The sequence below is a fragment of the Periplaneta americana genome, chromosome 15, assembly GCF_040183065.1.
Source record: "Periplaneta americana isolate PAMFEO1 chromosome 15, P.americana_PAMFEO1_priV1, whole genome shotgun sequence".
In the NCBI taxonomy this organism is placed as follows: Eukaryota; Metazoa; Arthropoda; class Insecta; order Blattodea; family Blattidae; genus Periplaneta; species Periplaneta americana.
Genome location: NC_091131.1, coordinates 165,518,847 through 165,539,872, shown reverse-complemented (window position 1 = coordinate 165,539,872; position 21,026 = coordinate 165,518,847). Strand labels below are relative to the sequence as shown.

The following is a 21,026-nucleotide window of genomic DNA, read 5'->3' as shown; positions in this document are numbered from 1 at the left end:
CACCTCCATGTCTCATGGGTACTGCATGCTATATAGAAGGGACTTTGCATAATTTTATCTCATTATACCTTCAACTCCCATGAAGTCACATGAAAGTACCTTATTGCCTACTCACCTTTCTGTTAATGAAGTCACAGGCAAGATCTTTTAAGGTCTTCAGACCTAACGTACTAGCTGCTGCTGTTACAGTGTCCCGAACCAGCCCAAACTGGAAGATGAACGTCACTTCAGGACCCTCCATCTTCTTAGCCGCTGCTGATTCACTCCTAAATCATAATTTTATGAATTTTCAGGTTTCGTTTATTTTTCCTACAATCAAATTATTCTGTAACATTTTCTTTAGTATTTTTATACACAGTGTCACATTTAAGTAAAACTACAGTAGAGCAATGGTTCCCAAACTGGAGGTGGGTCACAAGATTATTTAAAAAATAAAAGAAAAAAAAATCTTTATTACAGTAACATACACTTACTATCTGTTCAGAAACATAACATAAAAATAAAAAAAGTTTCAGTACTTATACACTAAAAAAAAATGTTATTAATGCAACAAATATCCTGTAATTGAGGTTCTGGCTGATATGTACCTCTATTATCAGGCAGTACAACGTGTCAGAGGATTGTTTTATGCATTTGAAGTCTGATTAGTGTAACATGTAGGTAATTGGCGATGTATGCAATGGAGGGGGAAAGGAACTGGTCACTTCCAAGTTCAATGAGATTTCTCCAGGGGCGTATTTTGCGGACTACAGCAGCTACCAGCAGTAGCCCAAGGAAATTACAAAAAAAAAAAATTATAATATAACATAATGTAACATACGATGAAAGAGTAATGGAAAGGAGAAAAATTCTCTCCGGCGCTGGGATTTGAACCCGGGTTTTCAGCTCTACGTGCTGATGCGTTATCCACTAATCCACACCGGATACCCACCCCGGCGTTGGACAGAATCGTCTCAGTTTAAGTTCCAACTCTTGAGTTCCCTCTAGTGGCCACCCGCTGCACTACGTCGTAGATGTCTATGAACGTAGGACTGAAGTCCACACGTGTGCGGAGGTGCACTCGTTATGAGTGACTAGTTGGCAGGGATCCGACGGAATTAGCGCCGTCTTAAATCACGAAGTGATTTATGCATATCATATATATTATTTTAATGTACCAAAGTACATATGATATTCCCATGCAGATATTCTGCATCATCATACGATGAAAGAGTAATGGAACGGAGAAAAATTCTCTCCGGCGGCAACACTGGAGAAACCGTTACCACGAGTGGTAGCCTGTAACCGTTCTCTGCACGCTCTCCTGTCGCACAACTGCCCGTCTCCCACTTCCCTCTGTTTTCATCATGCAGAGTTAGACTGGGCCAGTTGCCGCTCTCTTGATCGGTTTCTTCGCAGAGGTGGAGCAACAATACATTTAGTACACTAGCTCATGAATGTGATTGTGTTCTTGCAGTGCAGTATTTTAAATTTGTGATTTATTCTGTGTCTAAGAGTTATATTAATTGTGAATTATTAACTTTTTAATTTCCCAATGAAGTGATATTGTGAAAAATACGGCAAAGCAAGTTTCTGGAGAGGTTTGTGTTGAAAATGACTGTAGTAGAAGATTTATTAAAAACGCCTTTTAATAGTCACGACACAACTCCATCAGACTCCTTGGATAGTGCAACTGCTTTGAAATGACCTTGTCTTACTGGGATTAACAAAATCCCTCCCTGACAATATCTACATTTGTTGATCGATGGAACTATCATAGAGCCAATTGGCTGGTGTATATCAATCGATTCATAGAGTCTTCAACCTAAGAGCCAGCTGGCTAGTCTCTGAAATTGAGATAACTCATCCTGCCTAAGGTTTTTCCATGGTTTTCCTAAGGCGCTAAGACAAATGTCGGGATGAGCCCTAAAAGAAATGGGCCACGGACCTGCATTCATATCCCCATGACCCCTTTAATTACTCTAAATTAATTAATAATTACATCTATCATAAATTCATAAATCAATCGACCTATTACCCAACAGCCAAATTGGCTAGTCTCTTATATTGAGACAACTCATCCTGCCTAAGGTATTTCCGTGGTTTTCCTAAGGCGTTAAGACAAATGTCGGGATGAGCCCTAAGAGAAATGGACCACAGACTTATATGCCCTTTCCCATAAGTTTCCCTTTTTTCTAACAAACAACTTAATGCCCTAGTTCAGAGTCTATAAAATTATGAAATACATGTGCAACATCACTCATGTAGTTGCAATGCGAAAGGACAGGGAACCTTTCAATTTGCAGATTCAGAATTCACGGCGTCTCTCCTGGCAGTCTTCACCTGCCTTGTCATCGAACAACAGACGACAGAGTCTTCTCGACTCCTCCTGCACTGCGAAATGACATAGTTCATTTCAATGTGCAGATTTACACCAGCCATCTCCTCATCGTCCAGTCCCGTGATCATTTTGATCACATTTCCATCCCCCTCGCGTATGTGGTACCTAAGAGGTTACGTCCATTTTCGGTTTTCCTCTTAAAAATTTTCTAGAGCTCCTTCAGTGGAGCAGCGTAACCCGGAGTGAGACTAGTGGCCAACAGGCTTGGAGCTCACATATTTAGTTTCTTGCAGCCCCGAACCCCTTGCAAGGACGCGTTTGCGTACCTTTTAAATTTGTCCTCCCAATTCACTTCTTTCAATTCAATTTTTAAAAAAATCGTCGCACATACAACAAGAAAGTTGAAATTGTGAAAATTGAAAGACCAACTCCTAAGTTAAATTTGTTCATGGATGTAAAAGAAAACCAGAGTGAGTACACACGTCATTTCACTTCAACATCATATGGTAAAAGACTACAGCGGACTATAGTGGACTTTATGTTGTCAGCAAACAGCTGGATACATTAAGAAGATTGATTGATCATATGGTAAATGGAATTGGTTGTGTGGTAGTTGTAAACTGTCTAAACTATTTTGCTGACCATGTTTGTTATTTACCCGCACAACTAATGTGTGGTCAAAAGATGAGTTTTCTAATATGAACTCCCTTCAAACAGCAGTCCTAAAATATGACAAATCAAAGGCTCGTATTTGCAGTAGCATGAACTTTGCAAACTTTGGAAAGACAAGAATTGATTTACAATAAACAAATAAACAAATAAACAGATAAACAAAAAGCTCTACACGTCAACCAACACAATGCTCTTGTGGAAAAAAAAAAAGGAGATTTTACTGCATCTTATTAACGCAGTCTTTCTCGGAAAACAAGAATTGGCTTTTCGGGGTCATAACGAGAGTGTAAATAGGGAAATTCCAAATTATGAAAAGAAAAAACACTACCCAAAATAAAAATTGACAAAAAAAAACATTCTTTCCAAGAAAGAGTATTCCAAACTGAAGAGGAGTTGATAGTGAACTAAAGTCTGTGTAAATCAGATAATTCAGATACAATATATGAACTGAGAAATTTGTTTCATTCTACTAAGGATAGGGCTCTAAAAATTCAGATCCTGACCATTTTTCAGAAATGTTCTTATAATCAAATTAAAGCACATTTCGAAGAACATGAATGCAATAATTTTAAGAGTGACAAAACAGCTGACCTCAGAGAAAGACATTTTGTCAACTATAGAATATAAATGTGGTAAAACTTCGAAATCTAGTAAAGGTATTAGAATTTTACATGTCTAATGAAATTAGCTGGATTCATTAATAATAATTCTTTATTTATACTGGCAGAGTTAAGGCCATAGGGCCTTCTCTTACACTCTAGGTCACAAAGTACACAAGCATTTATTCATTTATAGTTTTCTGTCCAAGGACAGGTCTTTCATGGTAAACACAGCATTCTCCAATATTTTAGCTGGGTTATGGCAGGAAAAACACCTTCGTTACTGTAAAAGATACTCAGCAAATCCAGGACCAGTCATAACAAGAGAATACACTGATGGAGTCCGCCGCTGTGAAGTAACGGTTAGCATGTCTGACCGTGAAATAAGCAGGCTCAGGTTCAAATCCTGGTTGGAAAAGTTACCTGTCTGAGGTTTTTCTGGGATTTTCCCTCAACCCATTAAGAGCAAATGCTGGGTAACTTTCGGCACTGAATCCTGTTCTTGTTTTGCTGGCATTGTTGTTTAGTCAACTGTCCGAAGACAGGTTTGAACGTCATAATTGACACCAATAAGGTATTACTCATGAGGCAACTAACAAGGAGAGGACACGCTCTGTATATCACCGAATTAAATCAGATTTTGTGACATGTAAGTACAAGAAACACTGTTTAAAGTCATACCTGGTATGAGTGGCCAATGACCCCTCGTTTTGGAAATATTGGCTATTATTTATGACATACTTCAGTTAGATGCCTAATAGGGAAGCATTAGACTGTGTAACGGCGTAGCTCATGTGGTTGGAAGCTGAGTTGTCATCCAGGCAACTCGAGTTCGAATCCTAATGCCTTCTCATTTTTTAAAGCTTGATATTATTATTATTATTATTATTATTATTATTATTATTATTTTAATTCACTTTCAGTTGTCAGTTCCTATATTCAAATCCATGTTGAAATATGCGTGGTATGCATCAAAATTGATAAACGAACTAGAAGTGTTTGTGAATGTGAAGGATGTCTGTTTCGCAGCAGAAGTGCGGAAAAATGTGTGTGACTGTGGACAACCTTCTTTCATTTGCTGTGCATGGTGCAGGAAATATGTATGTTTTCTGTGTTTTTATGACATCACAATGAATCGGGTACAAAATGAAATGGAATAGCTGCTACAGAAATAGAACAGACACCAGTACACATCTTAACTTCCTACGTGAGCAGTATTTCATTGTTTATCCTTTACAATACAATGTTAGTTAATTAGTAATTTGTTTAAAACATGATGAAGCATTCAATACATTGAGAAATATCATATAGGTATGTAAACAGATAACTGTGATCACAATATTAATCATTATTAAAAGAAAAAAATATAGGACCAGTTAAGATTCGAACTCGGGTTGGCCGGATAATAACTCAGCATCCAACCATATGGGCTACGCTGTTACACAGTCTAATGCTTCCCTATTCAGTACTTAACGGAAGTATGTCACAAACAATAGCCAATATTTCCAAAACGAGGGGTCATTGACCACCCATGCCAGGTATGACTTTAAACAGTACGTCTTGTACTTTCATCTCACACAATCTTATTCCATTCGGTGATATACAGAGCGTGTCCTCTTCTTGTAAGTGAGGAGATAATGGGGCAGGCTGGCCAGTTCCTTTTCTCCGCCATTGCATACATCACTGACTAGGAACATTCTACACTAATCAGACTTCAGATCTATACAAACAATTGTCACTTTCATTTCACTCAGACACTAGATAATCATCATAGTTGATAAACATCATAAAATAAACCAGTTTAAGAAATAACACTGATGGGCTTTCTAAACATGTGCTTCTACATCAATTACTGCTACTAGCAGTCTAAAATATCAGATACTTGGAGCTAAGCGGGATGAAGTTACAGGAGAATGGGGAAAGTTACACAACGCAGAACTGCACGCATTGTATTCTTCACCTGACATAATTAGGAACATTAAATCCAGACGTTTGAGATGGGCAGGGCATGTAGCACGTATGGGCGAATCAAGAAATGCATATAGAGTGTTAGTTGTGAGACCGGAGGGAAAAAGACCTTTGGGGAGGCCGAGACGTAGATGGGAGGATAATATTAAAATGGATTTGAGGGAGGTGGGATATGATGATAGAGACTGGATTAATCTTGCACAGGATAGGGACCGATGGCGGGCTTATGTGAGGGCGGCAATGAACCTTCGGGTTCCTTAAAAGCAATTTGTAAGTAAGTAAGTCAGTCTAAAATATCAGTTTGACAATGCCACCAGCATATCCACAAGAGCATGTCAGAGTAATGCAAGAATTTCGACGATATTAAGTACTAAACGCATTCCACAGAAAGTAACTAATAATAGACAGCTACAAAAATGGCCAACAATCTCAGAGGACACAGAATGAGAGCTTTGAGAGTGTGATTTAAAACAATGGATAATGAAAGAAAACTGATTAAATATTATTATTTAATGTAAAAATAGAGTACACTCATTAATTTAGAGCCCACAAGTTTGGCAAAATGGCTTTTTTTTTTTTTTTTGGTTGCAGATACTGAGCTTTTGTTAAAAGAAAAATGGGGAGCAAACTTTCAAAACCTGGAATCTATACCAAAAAAAATCTTTAATGGTTCACCACAGAAAATATTTTGTTCATTGCCGAGATACAAGTTTTTGGCATCTGAAGTGTATTTTCTCAAAATGTTGGGTTCTGAAACTTCGTTCCTCAAATTCTTTCCATGCCATTCTCAGTATTTTATGAGTTTTTTATTTTGCCTATTTTAACTAAATTTCTTTATTCTAAGATTTAATGCTTTATTATATAAAATCATGTTTCAAAAATACTTGAATAAGAAATAATTCAAATATCTGATGTAATTATGATTTTTTATATTTCTGTGAAAAATGATCACAGACTTTTTTGATAGAAAATATTATTCTACGAATTTACGTAATTATTGCGATTTTAGTTCACCAGCTGCTTGACTATGTGGATGATGTGAATATGTTAGGAGAAAATCCACGAACGATTAGGGAAAATACGGGAATTTTATTTGAAGCAAGTAAAGAGATAGGTTTAAAAGTAAATCCCGAAAAGACAAAGTATATGATTATGTCTCGTGATCAGAATATTGTACGAAATGGAAATATAAAAATAGGAACTTTATCCTTTGAAGAACTGGAAAAATTCAAATACCTGGGAGCAACAGTAACAAATATAAATGATACTCGGGAGGAAATCAAACACAGAATAAATATGGGAAATGCCTGTTATTATTCGGTTGAGAAGCTTTTATCTTTCAGTCTGTCAAAAAAATATGGAAGTTAGAATTTATAAAACAGTTATATTACCGGTTGTTCTTTATGGTTGTGAAACTTGGACTCTCACTTTGAGAGAGGAACAAAGGTTAAGGGTGTTTGAGAATAAGGTGCTTAGGAAAATATTTGGGGCTAAGAGGGATGAAGTTACAGGAGAATAGAGAAAGTTACACAACACAGAACTGCACGCATTGTATTCTTCGCCTGACATAATTAGGAACATTAAATCCAGACGTTTGAGATGGGCATGGCATATAGCACATATGGGCGAATCCAGAAATGCATATAGAGTGTTAGTTGGGAGGCCAGACGGAAAAAGATCTTTGGGGAGGCCGAGACGTAGATGGGAGGATAATATTAAAATGGATTTGAGGGAGGTGGGATATGGTGATAGGGACTGGATTAATCTTGCACAGGATAGGGACCAATGGCGAGCTTATGTGAGGGCGGCAATGAACCTCTGGGTTCCTTAAAAGCCAGTAAGTAAGTATGCATTGCGATTTTAGTTCACATTACTGGAATTAGATATACTTATTGCTCACTCAACTACAACTAGTGAAACTGGTTTCCTTCACAGAATGAAAAAACTACCACTATAAACACGTATTAAATTCAGCCACATAAAAGTGGAGGATAACTTAGATCATTATTCTTTGAATCAGTATCAATCCTACCACTCTCCTTGTAAACACTTGAATACAAAATTTAGTATAAAGGTCTCGCTCTCGTCAGATTTATTGATAGTCTACTTGGGTAGTCTTTAACATACCACACCTTCCAGTTCTTTCACACTTCCACCTGAATAACAGCAACAAAAACAAGGGAATTATCACATCTTAAATTTGTCAACACAACACAACTATTCATTGAAAAGGATTATGGACGAAAAACCCAGTGAGCCTTCACTTTTACAATTTTACAAGTGCTTTTACAATTTTACAAGTGCTTTTAAAAGGAGAAATTCTATACTGTTAATAGTGTGAGGAAAATACAACAATTTTAGAAATCCCATAATGTTAATAGCATGGAAAAAATACAAAACATTAGTTGTTACTGCAAAATATCAGAGATAGGCCTATATATAGGGTTAATTTAAAATAGAAATATAGTTTTATTTAGCCCAGTCCTCTGAAGACACCACATCGTGAATTGTGTATTAAACTGTGTATTCATCATGCCGAAACTTAGCATATGGCTGAGAAGTAAGTTACATGGTTACGTATGAGATTCCAGTAAAGACAATTTTCTACAGATGGCGCCACTCTCCTCTGCAAGGTATGTGAACAGACTCTAAGTCGCAAAAAAAAAAATGTCATATAATTCAGCATCTGGCAACAACTAAACATAAATCTGCTGCTGTTAAAATGATTGGACAGAAAAAGATATCTTTCGTTTGAAACAGTCACCACATCCAGTATGCAATCTCAGTTCTCTCTCGACCTATGTAAAGCTTTCATGGAAGTAGGTATTCCATTCTGAAAATTGGAAAAAAGTTCTCTCAGATATTCCTGGAAAGGTATACTAAAGAGGAGGTGCCATCAGAGTCAGCACTAGAAAAACATATCTAAATGTATGCTATGAAGATCTCTAATTAGAATTCGCGCCGAAGTTTGTAGGAAGAAAATTTGCATTTCAATAGATGAAATCACCGACTGTACAGGACACTACCTAGGGAATGTTATTATTGGATCTTTGGAACCCACGAAAGTGGGTCTTCTACATACTTTCTGACATCAGAACAATTAGAGAAAGTGAATAGCTTGTCAATAGCACAATTATTTACAAATTCCCTACTTTGGCCAAAAGGTATACACCACGATAATGATACTACTTCCTATATGAAGAAGACTGCTAAAACATCGAAAGTGCTCATCTCACATGCCTTGCCCATAGGATACATAGAATTGCCGAAGAGGTACGGGTTTTGTATCCAGAAGTAGACAAGTTGATTTCGAACACAAAGAAGATCTTCTTGAAATCTCTTGAATCCGGATCTTTCAGGAAATGGCACCTGGACTTTCTCTACCTCCACAGGCGGTACTGACCAGATTGGGGATCTGGATATCAGCTGCTAACAATCTTGAAAAAATCCGTAAGGTGACTGAAGCTCTACAAGAAAATGAGGCTGCTTCAGTCTGTGAGGTGAAGAAATTCCTATAACTAAGAAACGACCTTTCACTCATATTAGCACAATATGGCATGTTACCAGAGACAAAGCTGAAAGGAAGAAGCTCTAATGCTTCCATCAAGCTACTTCAAGAATTAGTGAAACAACTTATGAAAGTGTCAGGAGAAAAAAAGGTTAGTTGTTGCAGAGAAATGTAAAGGGTAAAGGAGTGATTCTTAACAAAGACTTCCCCCCAGCAAACAGCTGGATAAGAAATCACAAAGGTCTAACCCTCTCAGAATGGATAGACGCCCTTAAAATGGTAGGCTATGTCGCTCCGGTCCGAGCTGTACCGGGTAGAAGTCGGGATGGTACCCGCTGTAGGTGCTGTCTCAGCGAGATTGAAACTCTTCCCCATATTCTTGGCTTCTGCCCCTATAGTGAGGCCATTCGCAACATCCGTCACCATGCTGTCCGATCTATGCTGGCCGAGGCACTGAAGGAAGTAGGGTTTACAGTTCATCAAGAGATGCAGGGACTAGCCACACAAGAAGTGTTCGGCGAATTGATATCACTGCCATTGAGAACAACTCGGCATACATTCTCGATCCCACCATCAGATTTGAGACACATGCAGATCAACCGCATGAGGTGGACAGTGAAAAGAAATGGATCTATGAACCAACAATCCCGTTCTATAAAGATAAATATAGCCTGTCCCACATTGATGTAATAGGTCTGATGGTGGGAGCACGAGGTACCATACCCTCCTTCTTTGCCAACAAATGTAAAAACCTGGGCCTAACACACAGCATTGTGAAGGAAATAGCCATTAGTGTCCTCAAAGGATCGGTTCAGATATTGAGAAATCATTCGTATGGGAGTGATAATGGAAATTTCAAGTTATCTTAACCGATGGCTGTTGATTGGTTTAGATATCAATGCCAATAAATCCGTACTACTATTTTTCTCGAGGTATATGGCATTCATATGATTCTAACCTATCTGATGATATTTTTTTTTCCCCCTTTCTTAACTGTAAATGAGCACAAACGCTACTTAGGTGTAAATTTTTCTGACATTTTGTATATTCGATTCCCTCATCATTTTAAATGCATATCATTTTACCTTTTAGGTGTGTTTCCAAATTATATGTAATACGCTTTGTCAAATCTGGCAACCTTTTCATAAGGGAAGCTAACTTTCTTCTTTCTTCTTCTTCAAACAATTAAAAAAGTCTTAAAGGTGGAAATTCTGTTGTTGATATGGATGCAGCCAACAATCGCATGCTTTATGTATGTACCAATTATGTTAGCAGGGTCGATTTTAGCAGGTGTGCGTGCATGCAGGCAGCTAATTTCCTAAAATAATTATTAATATACGAATTCTACACAGAAAAAAAGTGAATTAATGTGTGCAGTTGGAATATTCACTCTACAATCAAATCTCCTGTTTATTGTTTCCAGCCACTGCATAAAATTCGTTAGTACTTCATAGAGAGCAGTGTAGAGAGGAACTTGCTGATTAAGAATAAAATATATAACAGTTCATGTATGAGGAATCCTTAAGATAAGTTTGTTCACTATGTTTTAATTCATTCAAAAGGAGAAAAATATTTTGCGCAGTATAAGAAAATTATTATCATCATCATTTTAATACGAGAAAAATTCGTTCCGGCACCGGAAATCGAACCCGGGACCTCTCAGCTCTACGCTCTGAGTGCTCTTTCCAACTGAGCTATGCCAGGACACGATCCACGGTGCCGGCCGAACTCCTCTCGTAATGTTTTACGGCCTTACTACCTGCACTTTAGACAACGTAAGTCATACATGCAGGAGCGCATATTGAAATGACTTTATGACCATATCCAACATCAGTTTGTGACAACTGCTAACAGTTAATACATCACATATTCACTGATGTTGGATATGGTCATAAAGTCATTTCAATATGCGCTCCTGCATGTATGACTTACGTTGTCTAAAGTGCAGGTAGTAAGGCTGTAAAACATTACGAGAGGAGTTCGGCCAGCACTGTGGATCGTGTCCTGGCATAGCTCAGTTGGAAAGAGCACTCAGCGCGTAGAGCTGAGAGGTCCCGGGTTCCATTCCCGGTGCCGGAACGAATTTTTCTCGTATTAAAATGATGAAAATACACATTGGCTACTTCATAGTAGTCGTGTAATATTCAATGAGGTAGGCGAGACCTCATATATAATGAATATGTGATGTATTAGTATTAGTATTATTATTATTATTATTATTATTATTATTATTATTATTATTATTATTGATTTGGAGATGTCAGGCAAAAAAACTAAGTGTCTGACTCTCTGGTGCTTATTATCGCAAAAGGAAGAATGAAACTGACAAGGAAAAGAAAAGATTAGAAGTTTCCAAGATGAAATTCGTGATCCAACTACATCAACTTCAATAGGTTCGGAACACTTTTCAACAGTAAGAATGAAATCGAAATTGAAGGTGAAAAATCAGATGGAAAGTTAGAAGTTTGTTTGAAATTGTGCTGAGAGGAAGGGTCAGTGTCGAAATCAAATTGTGGGGATAATTTACTGGGTAATAGTAATTGAAGGCAGAATATGATTTAAGGAAGCCTAGTCCCTGGCCACCTATTGTTAATAATCGTTTATTGGAAGTCATAATTCAGAAGGGACGTGTAACACCTCAATATATAAATTTCCTAAAGATGACAATGGAAGATCATTTTCCACGTCTCAATTTATGAGACTCTTACCTAATGGCGAAAAAGTTCAAAGAACTTGGTTAAACTATTCCAAAAAATTCAAGTGTTTTTTGCTTTTCTTGCAAACTGTTCACTTTGAAGAAAAACAAATTAACAGACAGTCAGAGGTTTTCAGATTGGCGACATTTAGCCACTCATTTTTCATGGCATGAAACGGGTGCAGAATATATGCAAAACTGTAAAAAGTGGTATGAATTAAAAACACACCTTGACAATAATTGAGGACCGTTTTTGCAAAACTTGCTAACTGAAAAAACTAAAGTTTACAGGAGAGACAAAACACTATAGTAAGCACGTTTTGCTGTATCTCTCACTCATAGCAGAAAGCAAGTTTTGAAAAAACGATCACACTTTGACATACTAGAATGAAGAGAAATAACCCAATTTTACTAAGACGTTTTGAACATCATGTAGAGGCCTGTCTTATGTTAACGAATCCATCAAAATCTCAATTTTGCAAATTTTGCAGTTAGCAAGTTTTGCAAAAATGGTCCTCAATTGTACAATTGACAAAGAACAATAACGGTATTTTGAATCTGAAAAAAGAAGATGGCAAGCCATCACTGAAACAATCACTGCAATTGTACAGCTCTTAGCAAGGCAGCGTTTAGCTTTCAGAGATACAAATGATAAATCATATGAAACAAATAATGGACATTTTTTAAAGGTTACAGAAATATTGGCAAAATCTGATCGCATTATTTCATAGCATGTCAATGACATAACTCATTCTCAAACTGCTGAAACTCGTATGCCTCATTACTTAGGCCAGCTTTTCAAAGTGAAATTATATCTGTTTTAGCAAGTGGTATTAAATAAAAAATTAAGGAATTTTTAAGGAAAGCAAAATATTTTTCTCAAAAGTCCTAATCTGCAAAAAGGGCAACGTGCATAGTAAGAAAGAGAAATGGTACGTGAATAAAGTTCCAATTGATTGTGTTTCCAGATTGAAGTACCTAGGAGTGATAATAGACAGTAGGGGAAATTGGAAGTTGCAAAATGAATTGGCACTGAATAAAGGTAAAAATGCACTCCAAGCAGTAGACAGATGCCTAAATAAATGGCCGAATATTGGGGTGAAGAATTTGGTCAACATCTATAATGCACTAGTAGAATCAAAGATATTATATAATATTGAGATCTGGGGTAGTAGGTTATCCAGCAGAAACATCGATAAAGTAAGAGCCAAAAATGTAAAAAATTTCTAGGAATACCGGAGAATGCTTCTAACCTGGCAGCGTTACTAGAGATGGGAATCGATTCGAGTCTGGGAATTATTCTAGAAAGAAAAATCAAATATTTAGGTAATATTCTGTGTAGGAATGATTTGGCTGTTATGAAAACATGTATCTTTTGTATGAAGGCCGCTAATTGGAAATCGAATTGGCTGAAGGAGCTGGAACGAGAAATAAGCAGATTAGGTCTAAATTGGCTATGGAGAGAACTAGGGTCTATAAACACGAAAACTATTGGAAGAATAGTAAAAGAGAGGGCAAACGAAACTTCGAGACAAGATATTTTTAGTAATATTAAAGACCTAGGATCACTAAAATACTATAGGGAGGTTAAGCAGTTTTGGGAACAGGAAGAATATGTTAGACTAAATTCAAGGGAAGAGAGAACAGGAATGGCATGGTGGAGATTAGGTATCTGGAGACTCAAGAATAGGAGATGGAACGTAGAGAAGGATAAATGTCCTTTGTGTGGACTAGCTGAAGACGCAGTGCATATTGAGCTAAAGTGCCAGGCAAAAAATTATTTGAGACACAGTTGGGTAGATAAAAAATTTCTACAAATAAACGCTATAGTAGCTTATAAAAAAATGGTCACCTAAATGCCAGCAATTTGCATAAATTAGGAAAATTTCTTTTTAGAGTTAAAATTAGATGGGAAGAGAAAGTCAAATCTCTAACGGAGATGGAATTATAAATGTTTGAGTAGTCACACAATAAGAAACTACGAAGAGTAGTCAATGAAGTTAACAGAATAATTCTTAAGAGATTGAGCATAAAATTGAAAAAACTAAGGTAGGAGTTTTAAATACAAGAGCTATAGGGTCATTCCATTGTAACAAACGTTACATTCTTACATGGATTTGAACATTTGACATTTTTCTGCAGTCCACTGTAGACAAGAGCAATGCTTTGGAACATACCTAGTAATAGAGGATAGTGTGAAGATTATATAGTGCCAATAATATAACATTGTGATGGTGCATGTTCTTGGGTTTACAATTTGAAAAAATGTAACAAACGTTACATCAAAGGACATGGATTCTCAAGTTGTGAAAGACTGTTGTGATTCTCTGTTCTTACAACATTTTATGTCAGATAAAAAAAATACAGCTTGAATCTAGGAAGATTACAGAACTAAATGACATAAATGTTTTTAATTCTACAGATATATGTTACTTGAAAATAATTAAAAACTTAGAGTAACAAACGTTACAACAGTGTAACAAACATTACAAAGTCAGAATTGAACAGTTTGTAAAGAACATCCTAGTGATCATTTTAAAAAAAGGTAATTTTTGAGAGTACAATAACATTCTTACTCAACTAGCACAGTAAAATTTCTGTTGAAAATAAATTTTCCCCTAACTTCCTTAGGTTTAGGCAATGTGCTTAAAACTAGGTCTGGGGATATTTCATCTATATCGCCATTTGTTGGGTACACAAAGTAAGTGTTCTTTCCTTCTCTTCTTCTCATGAATTGTACACTACACATATTACTCACATAATTGAGAAGGATTATATGTCCGACATAATATTGTCCAGTTTGTGGGTAATGAACCAATACGTAATCACCAACTCATAGTTCTGAAAATTTTGAATTCATGGCATGATCAATGGAATGAGTAGATTTTGTAGGACTGCTTGTTTCTTCCTGCGTTTCTTTTATTTTATGTTTCTTAAATGGTTCAACATCTCCAGTATTTGAGAAGAGCCCAACTGTGCTTGGTGCAGCAATTTTCACACATCGAGCTTGTTGGATTTCTACCACTGGCAATGCACTTTTCCATTCTTGTACATATTTTGCAGCAATTGAGTCAATTTTACCAGCAGGGACATAAAAACAATGTATGTTGTAAATGTTAGATTTTGTGATGTCATAAAATTGCTCAGCATTTTGCACAGTAGCATTTCCTTGTAAAACTCGCTTCCATACACTGCGTTTAAGGGTAGCTCCAACACCATCGTGTGGGCACTTACCATGGTAAGACTCGTTATACAGTAGTTCCATTCAACATTACATCCTAGAATTTTGGATAATGTGCACAAGTATGATATTGCCTTCCGGTTTTTAAAACGTTGTGCAGCACCATCAGTCCACAGATAAACTGAAGTTATAGGAGACTGCTTTAATGTAGACAGGTAGTTTAGTAGGATTTCATTGAAAGCAGCAACTTCAGCAGTGCCATGACTCTGTGCATCACTAATGACTGCTAAACATATTGTTGTGACATCATCAGTAGAAGATTTTCGGAAATAGCAAACTACAGTATAGATTGTTGTTGATGTTTCAGCTGATGTGTGTGTCCAGTGTGCTGCCATAACTTCATTCTGAAATGTTGCTACATAGTTCTCAGCAAAATCTGTTAGGAGAAGCAGCTGTCCTGGTTGTAGTGATGATTTTTGATTCTGCTGTTCCTTCCATTGTCTTCCTTTATTGTATATATGATTGGATAGTTGCGTTAGCTGATTCTTGAAATAAGTGAAGAATTCATTTATAGACATTATCTTTTAGAACCAGATGTCCACCTTCCCAATGCTTGGTGTGAACCTCATCACAGTCATCATCAATTTTTGTAATCAGCGTGGATTCAATATCTCCACATTCTTGGCAACTTCTTTTCATACAGTTCTTATTTTCAGTTTGACAAACTGTTTCTTTCAGAAGCTCCTGGGTGGTTTTTGGTTTTTCACTTGTTTTCCAGGGTGCTGCTGAAATCATTAACTGCGTATTTTCACAGTAAGGACAGCAGCACATTATCTGATCCTTATCAGAGACCAACCTGACATGTTTCGGTCGCATTTCACAAAATTTTTATAGACCAATCTTTACATTTGGATTCTGCTCTTGAAAAAGTGTGTATACTTCACGCAAATGATACACAAGCAGCATTTTTTGCATATATTCTTTCTTTCCATCCTCACGTATTATAATAAAATCTTTTTTTCCAGGGAGTTGGCGGGAAACATCGTCACATTCATAAAAATCCTTCACCATTTGCATAGTATCTGCAGTAATAGGCAATGTAGAAGATGTGGAATGTTTTGCTGGCTGTACTAATAGATTAAATGATTCGGCAAGCTTTCTTACTACGGCTGTTTGTTTTCGAGGGCTCCTTGGAAGGTTTCTTTGTGCTCTTTTTATAGCCTTTCCAAAAGAATTTGCACTCTTATAAGGAGGACTTCCTGAAGAACCATCTTTCAAAATACATGAACTTAAAACTCTTGCTTTTTGTCTTCTACGATATTCTTATACTCGCCTCCTAGTGGCTTCTCTTTCTGCAGATTTTTCCGATTTTGATTTTGGCTTTTTCCTAAGTTTCCTCATAATATTACCACACTTTTCTAATCTCTCTTGAGTTTTTTCTGTGTCCATTCTAGCTCTGTACTCACGCATTCTCTCAGCAGCAGATTTTGGAGCTTTTTTCATACTGAAATGCATATATGGCCCATCAAACATGAAAACGTACTAAAACACGTCTTATTTTAAATATAAGCCTACCAAACATAGCCAGTAATCAATAATTTCATGTATTACATCCGATTATCTTATTATTTTTTGTGTAACAAACGTTACCACATTGTTATGTAACGTTTGTTGCTATTTAATGTAACGTTTGTTACACAGAATTTATATAAAATTATTATTTTAAAAATCAGAACGTCTAGTATTTATGTAGCTTACATGAGGAAGTAAGATAATACAAAGTTTCATTTTAAAATACAAAACAGTTTTCTAATTATGAAATAAAATTAATATTTTTGTAACAAACGTTACATAATCTAAGTATTTCTTTTAACAGTAGATAACTACTTTAATAGATTATATTTCCACTCATTGTTACTACATACAGGCACTGAAACATTTACTTTCAAAGGTAATATAGCACTAACTTCATGGAATTTAATATTCTGATAGCTATGTCCTAAAATCAAATGACGTAATCTTACCAGAATCCCTCTGTAGCAGCCATGTCGACTTTGCTTGTTGGGAACAAACAAATTATGGCGCCAAAATTAAAATTATACCATGCTGTATAAAGTCAATGAATTGGAGAACTTTTTAATGCAAAAGAACAGTTTCTTCGATTAAATATAAAATTTTGTCTTTATGTCCCTCATCTCGTGGAATGACCCTATACTTATTATTAGTTTTGTACCATTATTATTATTATTATTATTATTATTATTGTAAACAGAGGATGCTTATAGGTCCATTATTTATTAGTTTGTGTTATATTTGTATAGAGAGTGATGGCGGATTAAGAACTGGAATACATCTAATCCGCCATGACGTGAACAATGATTCATGAAATAAATAAATAAATAAAAAAATATATATATATATTTCTGTAACTCTCGATTACACGCTAGATGCCAGTCACACTGAACATATACCATTTGAAGGGTACACAGGAATAATGATCAAGGTCAATTTTAGAAAGTTTCGAGAAAAACGAATTTTAAAGTTTAAGCACTTAATACTTTGTTATGTGTGTATTTAATAGAAATTGACATAGTGGAATGTCAAGAACGATTATTTCTTATTACTACCTAGACCACATGATAGTACTTCCTTTCCACTGGCATTATTAACTGAATTTAGATTTTTGATGGACCTTGATCGCTTTTCCCGTGTACCCTTCATTTGTAGTAGCACTTTTGATGTTGCAGTTCGAAAATTATTTCTTGGATTTTATCCTGCTTCAGACACTTCAGAGGAAGGTTTATGCTATTATCTCTTAAGTGAACTCTTGCCAGATTATGAGTTAGACATTCAAAATATGCATGGACAAGGGTACAATAATGGGGAAAATATGCGTGGCAAGCACAATGGCCAGCCCATGTTCCTTTGTTTCCTGATATGGAAAATGAATTTATACTTTGCTGTTTGTTTGACTCTAAAGAAAACTACAGATGTAGTCATGTTCTGTGTGATTTGCGTTCATTGTTGCCAGTGCTAAATTCATAATTTTTTCACCATTCATGTTTAGTAATGGATAAATTCATTAGCAAAATTGATCTTTCTCTGTTACGTGCAGATGAATATGAGTACAGAACTTCACATATGACGATAGTATGCTCCAAATGACAATGATAACGATAACAAAGACAAGAGCAAGAGACTGTGTACCACCCTTCGTTCTGTATCCAAGTAGAGCCATCCATTTTTACAGCTGTTGTAGAAAATGCTATGATTAATTACGCGGTATGCGAGGAAAGGCACTTGGGTAATTATTTACTTCAGCTGACGGCGCGTTTCCTCGACGAAATTTACTTAGAACACCTTGATTTGACTTGGAGAATACATACAAATTACTAAAATTGAACGGAAAGCAATAATAAGTACCCAACTCTAACTTTGTCAGGGTCCTCGGCTTCCTATAACTCACCCACTTGAACCTTGTAACAGTTCTCGGTCTCTTGTCACTTAGCTATTCCATCACCTAACCCACTCTTAACTTTGTCACAGTGATCAATCTATCACTCAGCTATCCTCTCATCTAACCCACTCTAACCTTGTCACATTTCTTCGTCCCACGTCAATTAGCTAACCCCACACCTTACGTAACCTTTAACATGCAACACTTATGGTAATATGGCAATATACGCTGGCAGAGGCTAAACACATTTTAACATGACTCTCACGGTCGGACATCAGACTCTACCACTAATACATGCCAAATACGAGGCGCATCCAGAAAGTAAGTTTCCCTATTTTTTTTTAAAAAAAGAACACACACTTTCAGGAAAACATTTATTGGCAACAGGTACAGCAATGTTTCAGCTATTTTTCAACATAGCCACCATCAGAATTGAGACACTTGGGATCAACTCTTGTATCCCTCTGTCGTAGAACTCTACCGCCTGTGAATGGAACCAGCGTGTGACAGACGTCTTCAGCTCTTCGTCATTGCCAAAACGCTCACCGGAGGACAGGAATTTCTTGAAGTGCAAGAAAATGTGAAAATCGCTGGGAGCAAGATCAGGACTGAAGGGTGGATGATCAAACAACTCCCAGCCAAATCCCGTCAAAACAGCTGCTGTGCACCGAGCCGTATGTGGACGAGCATTGTCATGGAGGAGTACAACACCTGCAGTAAGCATTCCACACCTCTTGTTTTGAATGGCACATCACAATTTTCGCAGTGTTTCACAGTAACAGTCAGCGTTCACTGTTTCACCTCTTGGAAGGAAGTCAATGAGCAGAATGCCCTTCCTGTCCCAGAACACCGTGCACATCACTTTCCGTACTGACAGTGTCTGTTTGCATTGACTGCTGCTTGGTTTCCGGGGTGAAGTGCGAAATCCAAGTCTCATCGCCCATGACGATCCTGTCGAGGAACTCGTCGCCGTCATCATGATACCATTGCAGAAATGTCAGTGTTGCTCCTAAACGTTGCATTTTGTGTTCGGGTGTCAGGTTTTTTGACACCTACCTGGCACACACTTTTTTGAACAGCAGGTGCTTAGTGACAATCTCATGCAACAAGGATCGCGATATCTGCGGAAAATGGCTGCTCAGCTCCATAATCGTGAAGCGACGATTCTCCATGATGCACTCCCGCACCAGCTCAACACGATCATCATTGATGAGGGACGGTCGCCCACTGCGCTCTTCATCATGGACACTTTGACGACCTTCGGAAAACTGCCTACACCAGCGACGCACCATCTGCTTACTCATGATGTTCGGCCCATAGACCTGACAGAGCTGCCGACGAATTTCAATTGGCACAATGCTTTGTGCATTAAATAACTTTATCACAGACCGAACCTCGCAGGCGGCGGGAGAAGGTTCCATTTCGGACCACTGCTGCCACGCTACTGGCACCAGGTGGGATCTGTTACGCATGCGCAATTGACACGGCTAATTACATTTACTTTCAAGGGGAAAAAAATCGGGAAACTTACTTTCTGGATGCGCCTCGTACGGTACACTCACAAACACACCAATTTCAGTCATTACCTGTCAACTACAAATTGCAAACTTAAGTCTGTTGAAGATTATATAAAGTCGTAATACTAAATAGATCACATTCCATCACTCTTTCATCACATGATGACGCAGAATATCTGCATGGAAATATCATATGTACTTCGGTACATCAAAATATATATGATATGCGTAATAAATCACTTTGTGATTTAAGATGGCGCCCATACCGTCGGATCCCGGCCAACCAGTCACTCATTCGAGTGCACCTCAACACATGTATGGACTTCGGTCCTGCGTTCATAGACATCTATGACGTAGTGGAGAGGGCGGCCACTAGAGGGAACCCAAGAGATGGAGCTTAATCTGAGACGATTCTAACCAGCGTCGGGGTTGTATCCGGCGTGGCTTAGTGGATAAAGCATCAGCACGTAGAGCTGAAAACCCGGGTTCAAATCCCGGCGCCGGAGAGAATTTTTCTCCGTTCCATCACTCTTTCATCACATGATGACGCAGAATATCTGCATGGAAATATCATATGTACTTCGGTACATCAAAATATATAAAATTAAAAGTATTCCCTTCCGCTCAATGTTTGTAGTTCGTACATTTTCCCCCAAATAAAATAGTCCTGAATAAATTTCGTCTAAAAAACACGCAGTCAGTTAAAGTAAATAATTGCCGCAAACGGTAACAAAGCACCTGTTTGGAAATAGTCGCCTGAGTTATACATGGTGGCTGAGAACACTATGCTGCCTGCATGCAATAGAGATGAGCAATGGGGCAGTCAACTTGACCTTGAGTTACACTTCATATCATGCAGGCTTATACCGTCCTTTGCTCTTACTCTGCAGGCTAAGTAAAAGACACTGCATATACAAAAGGGGTAGCTTATCGATATAGAGCTGTAATTTCTGGTGTAAATTCAGTAGGCTAGTATGGACAGTAACACGTAAACAGTTTCTTCACAGTAACAAAGTGAACATGCTAAATTATTATTAGAAAGAGATACCGGTACTGCATTCACAAGTAAATAAAAGTGTCTACATAAAAATTCAGTTTCAAGTTGTGTT

General features: G+C 37.3%; 1 protein-coding gene across 2 annotated transcripts in view; it reads right to left on the bottom strand.

Annotated features, from left to right (window-relative positions):
- Window positions 1-21,026, bottom strand: part of PKD (serine/threonine-protein kinase D3) — a 170,870-nt gene that overhangs the window by 141,613 nt on the left and 8,231 nt on the right. For both annotated transcript variants that reach the window (XM_069848490.1, XM_069848491.1), the window contains exon 2: window positions 116-266. In XM_069848490.1, the coding sequence (XP_069704591.1) occupies window positions 116-241 (126 nt within the window). In that variant the 5' untranslated portion in view covers window positions 242-266. The remainder of the gene's footprint in view (window positions 1-115; window positions 267-21,026) is intronic.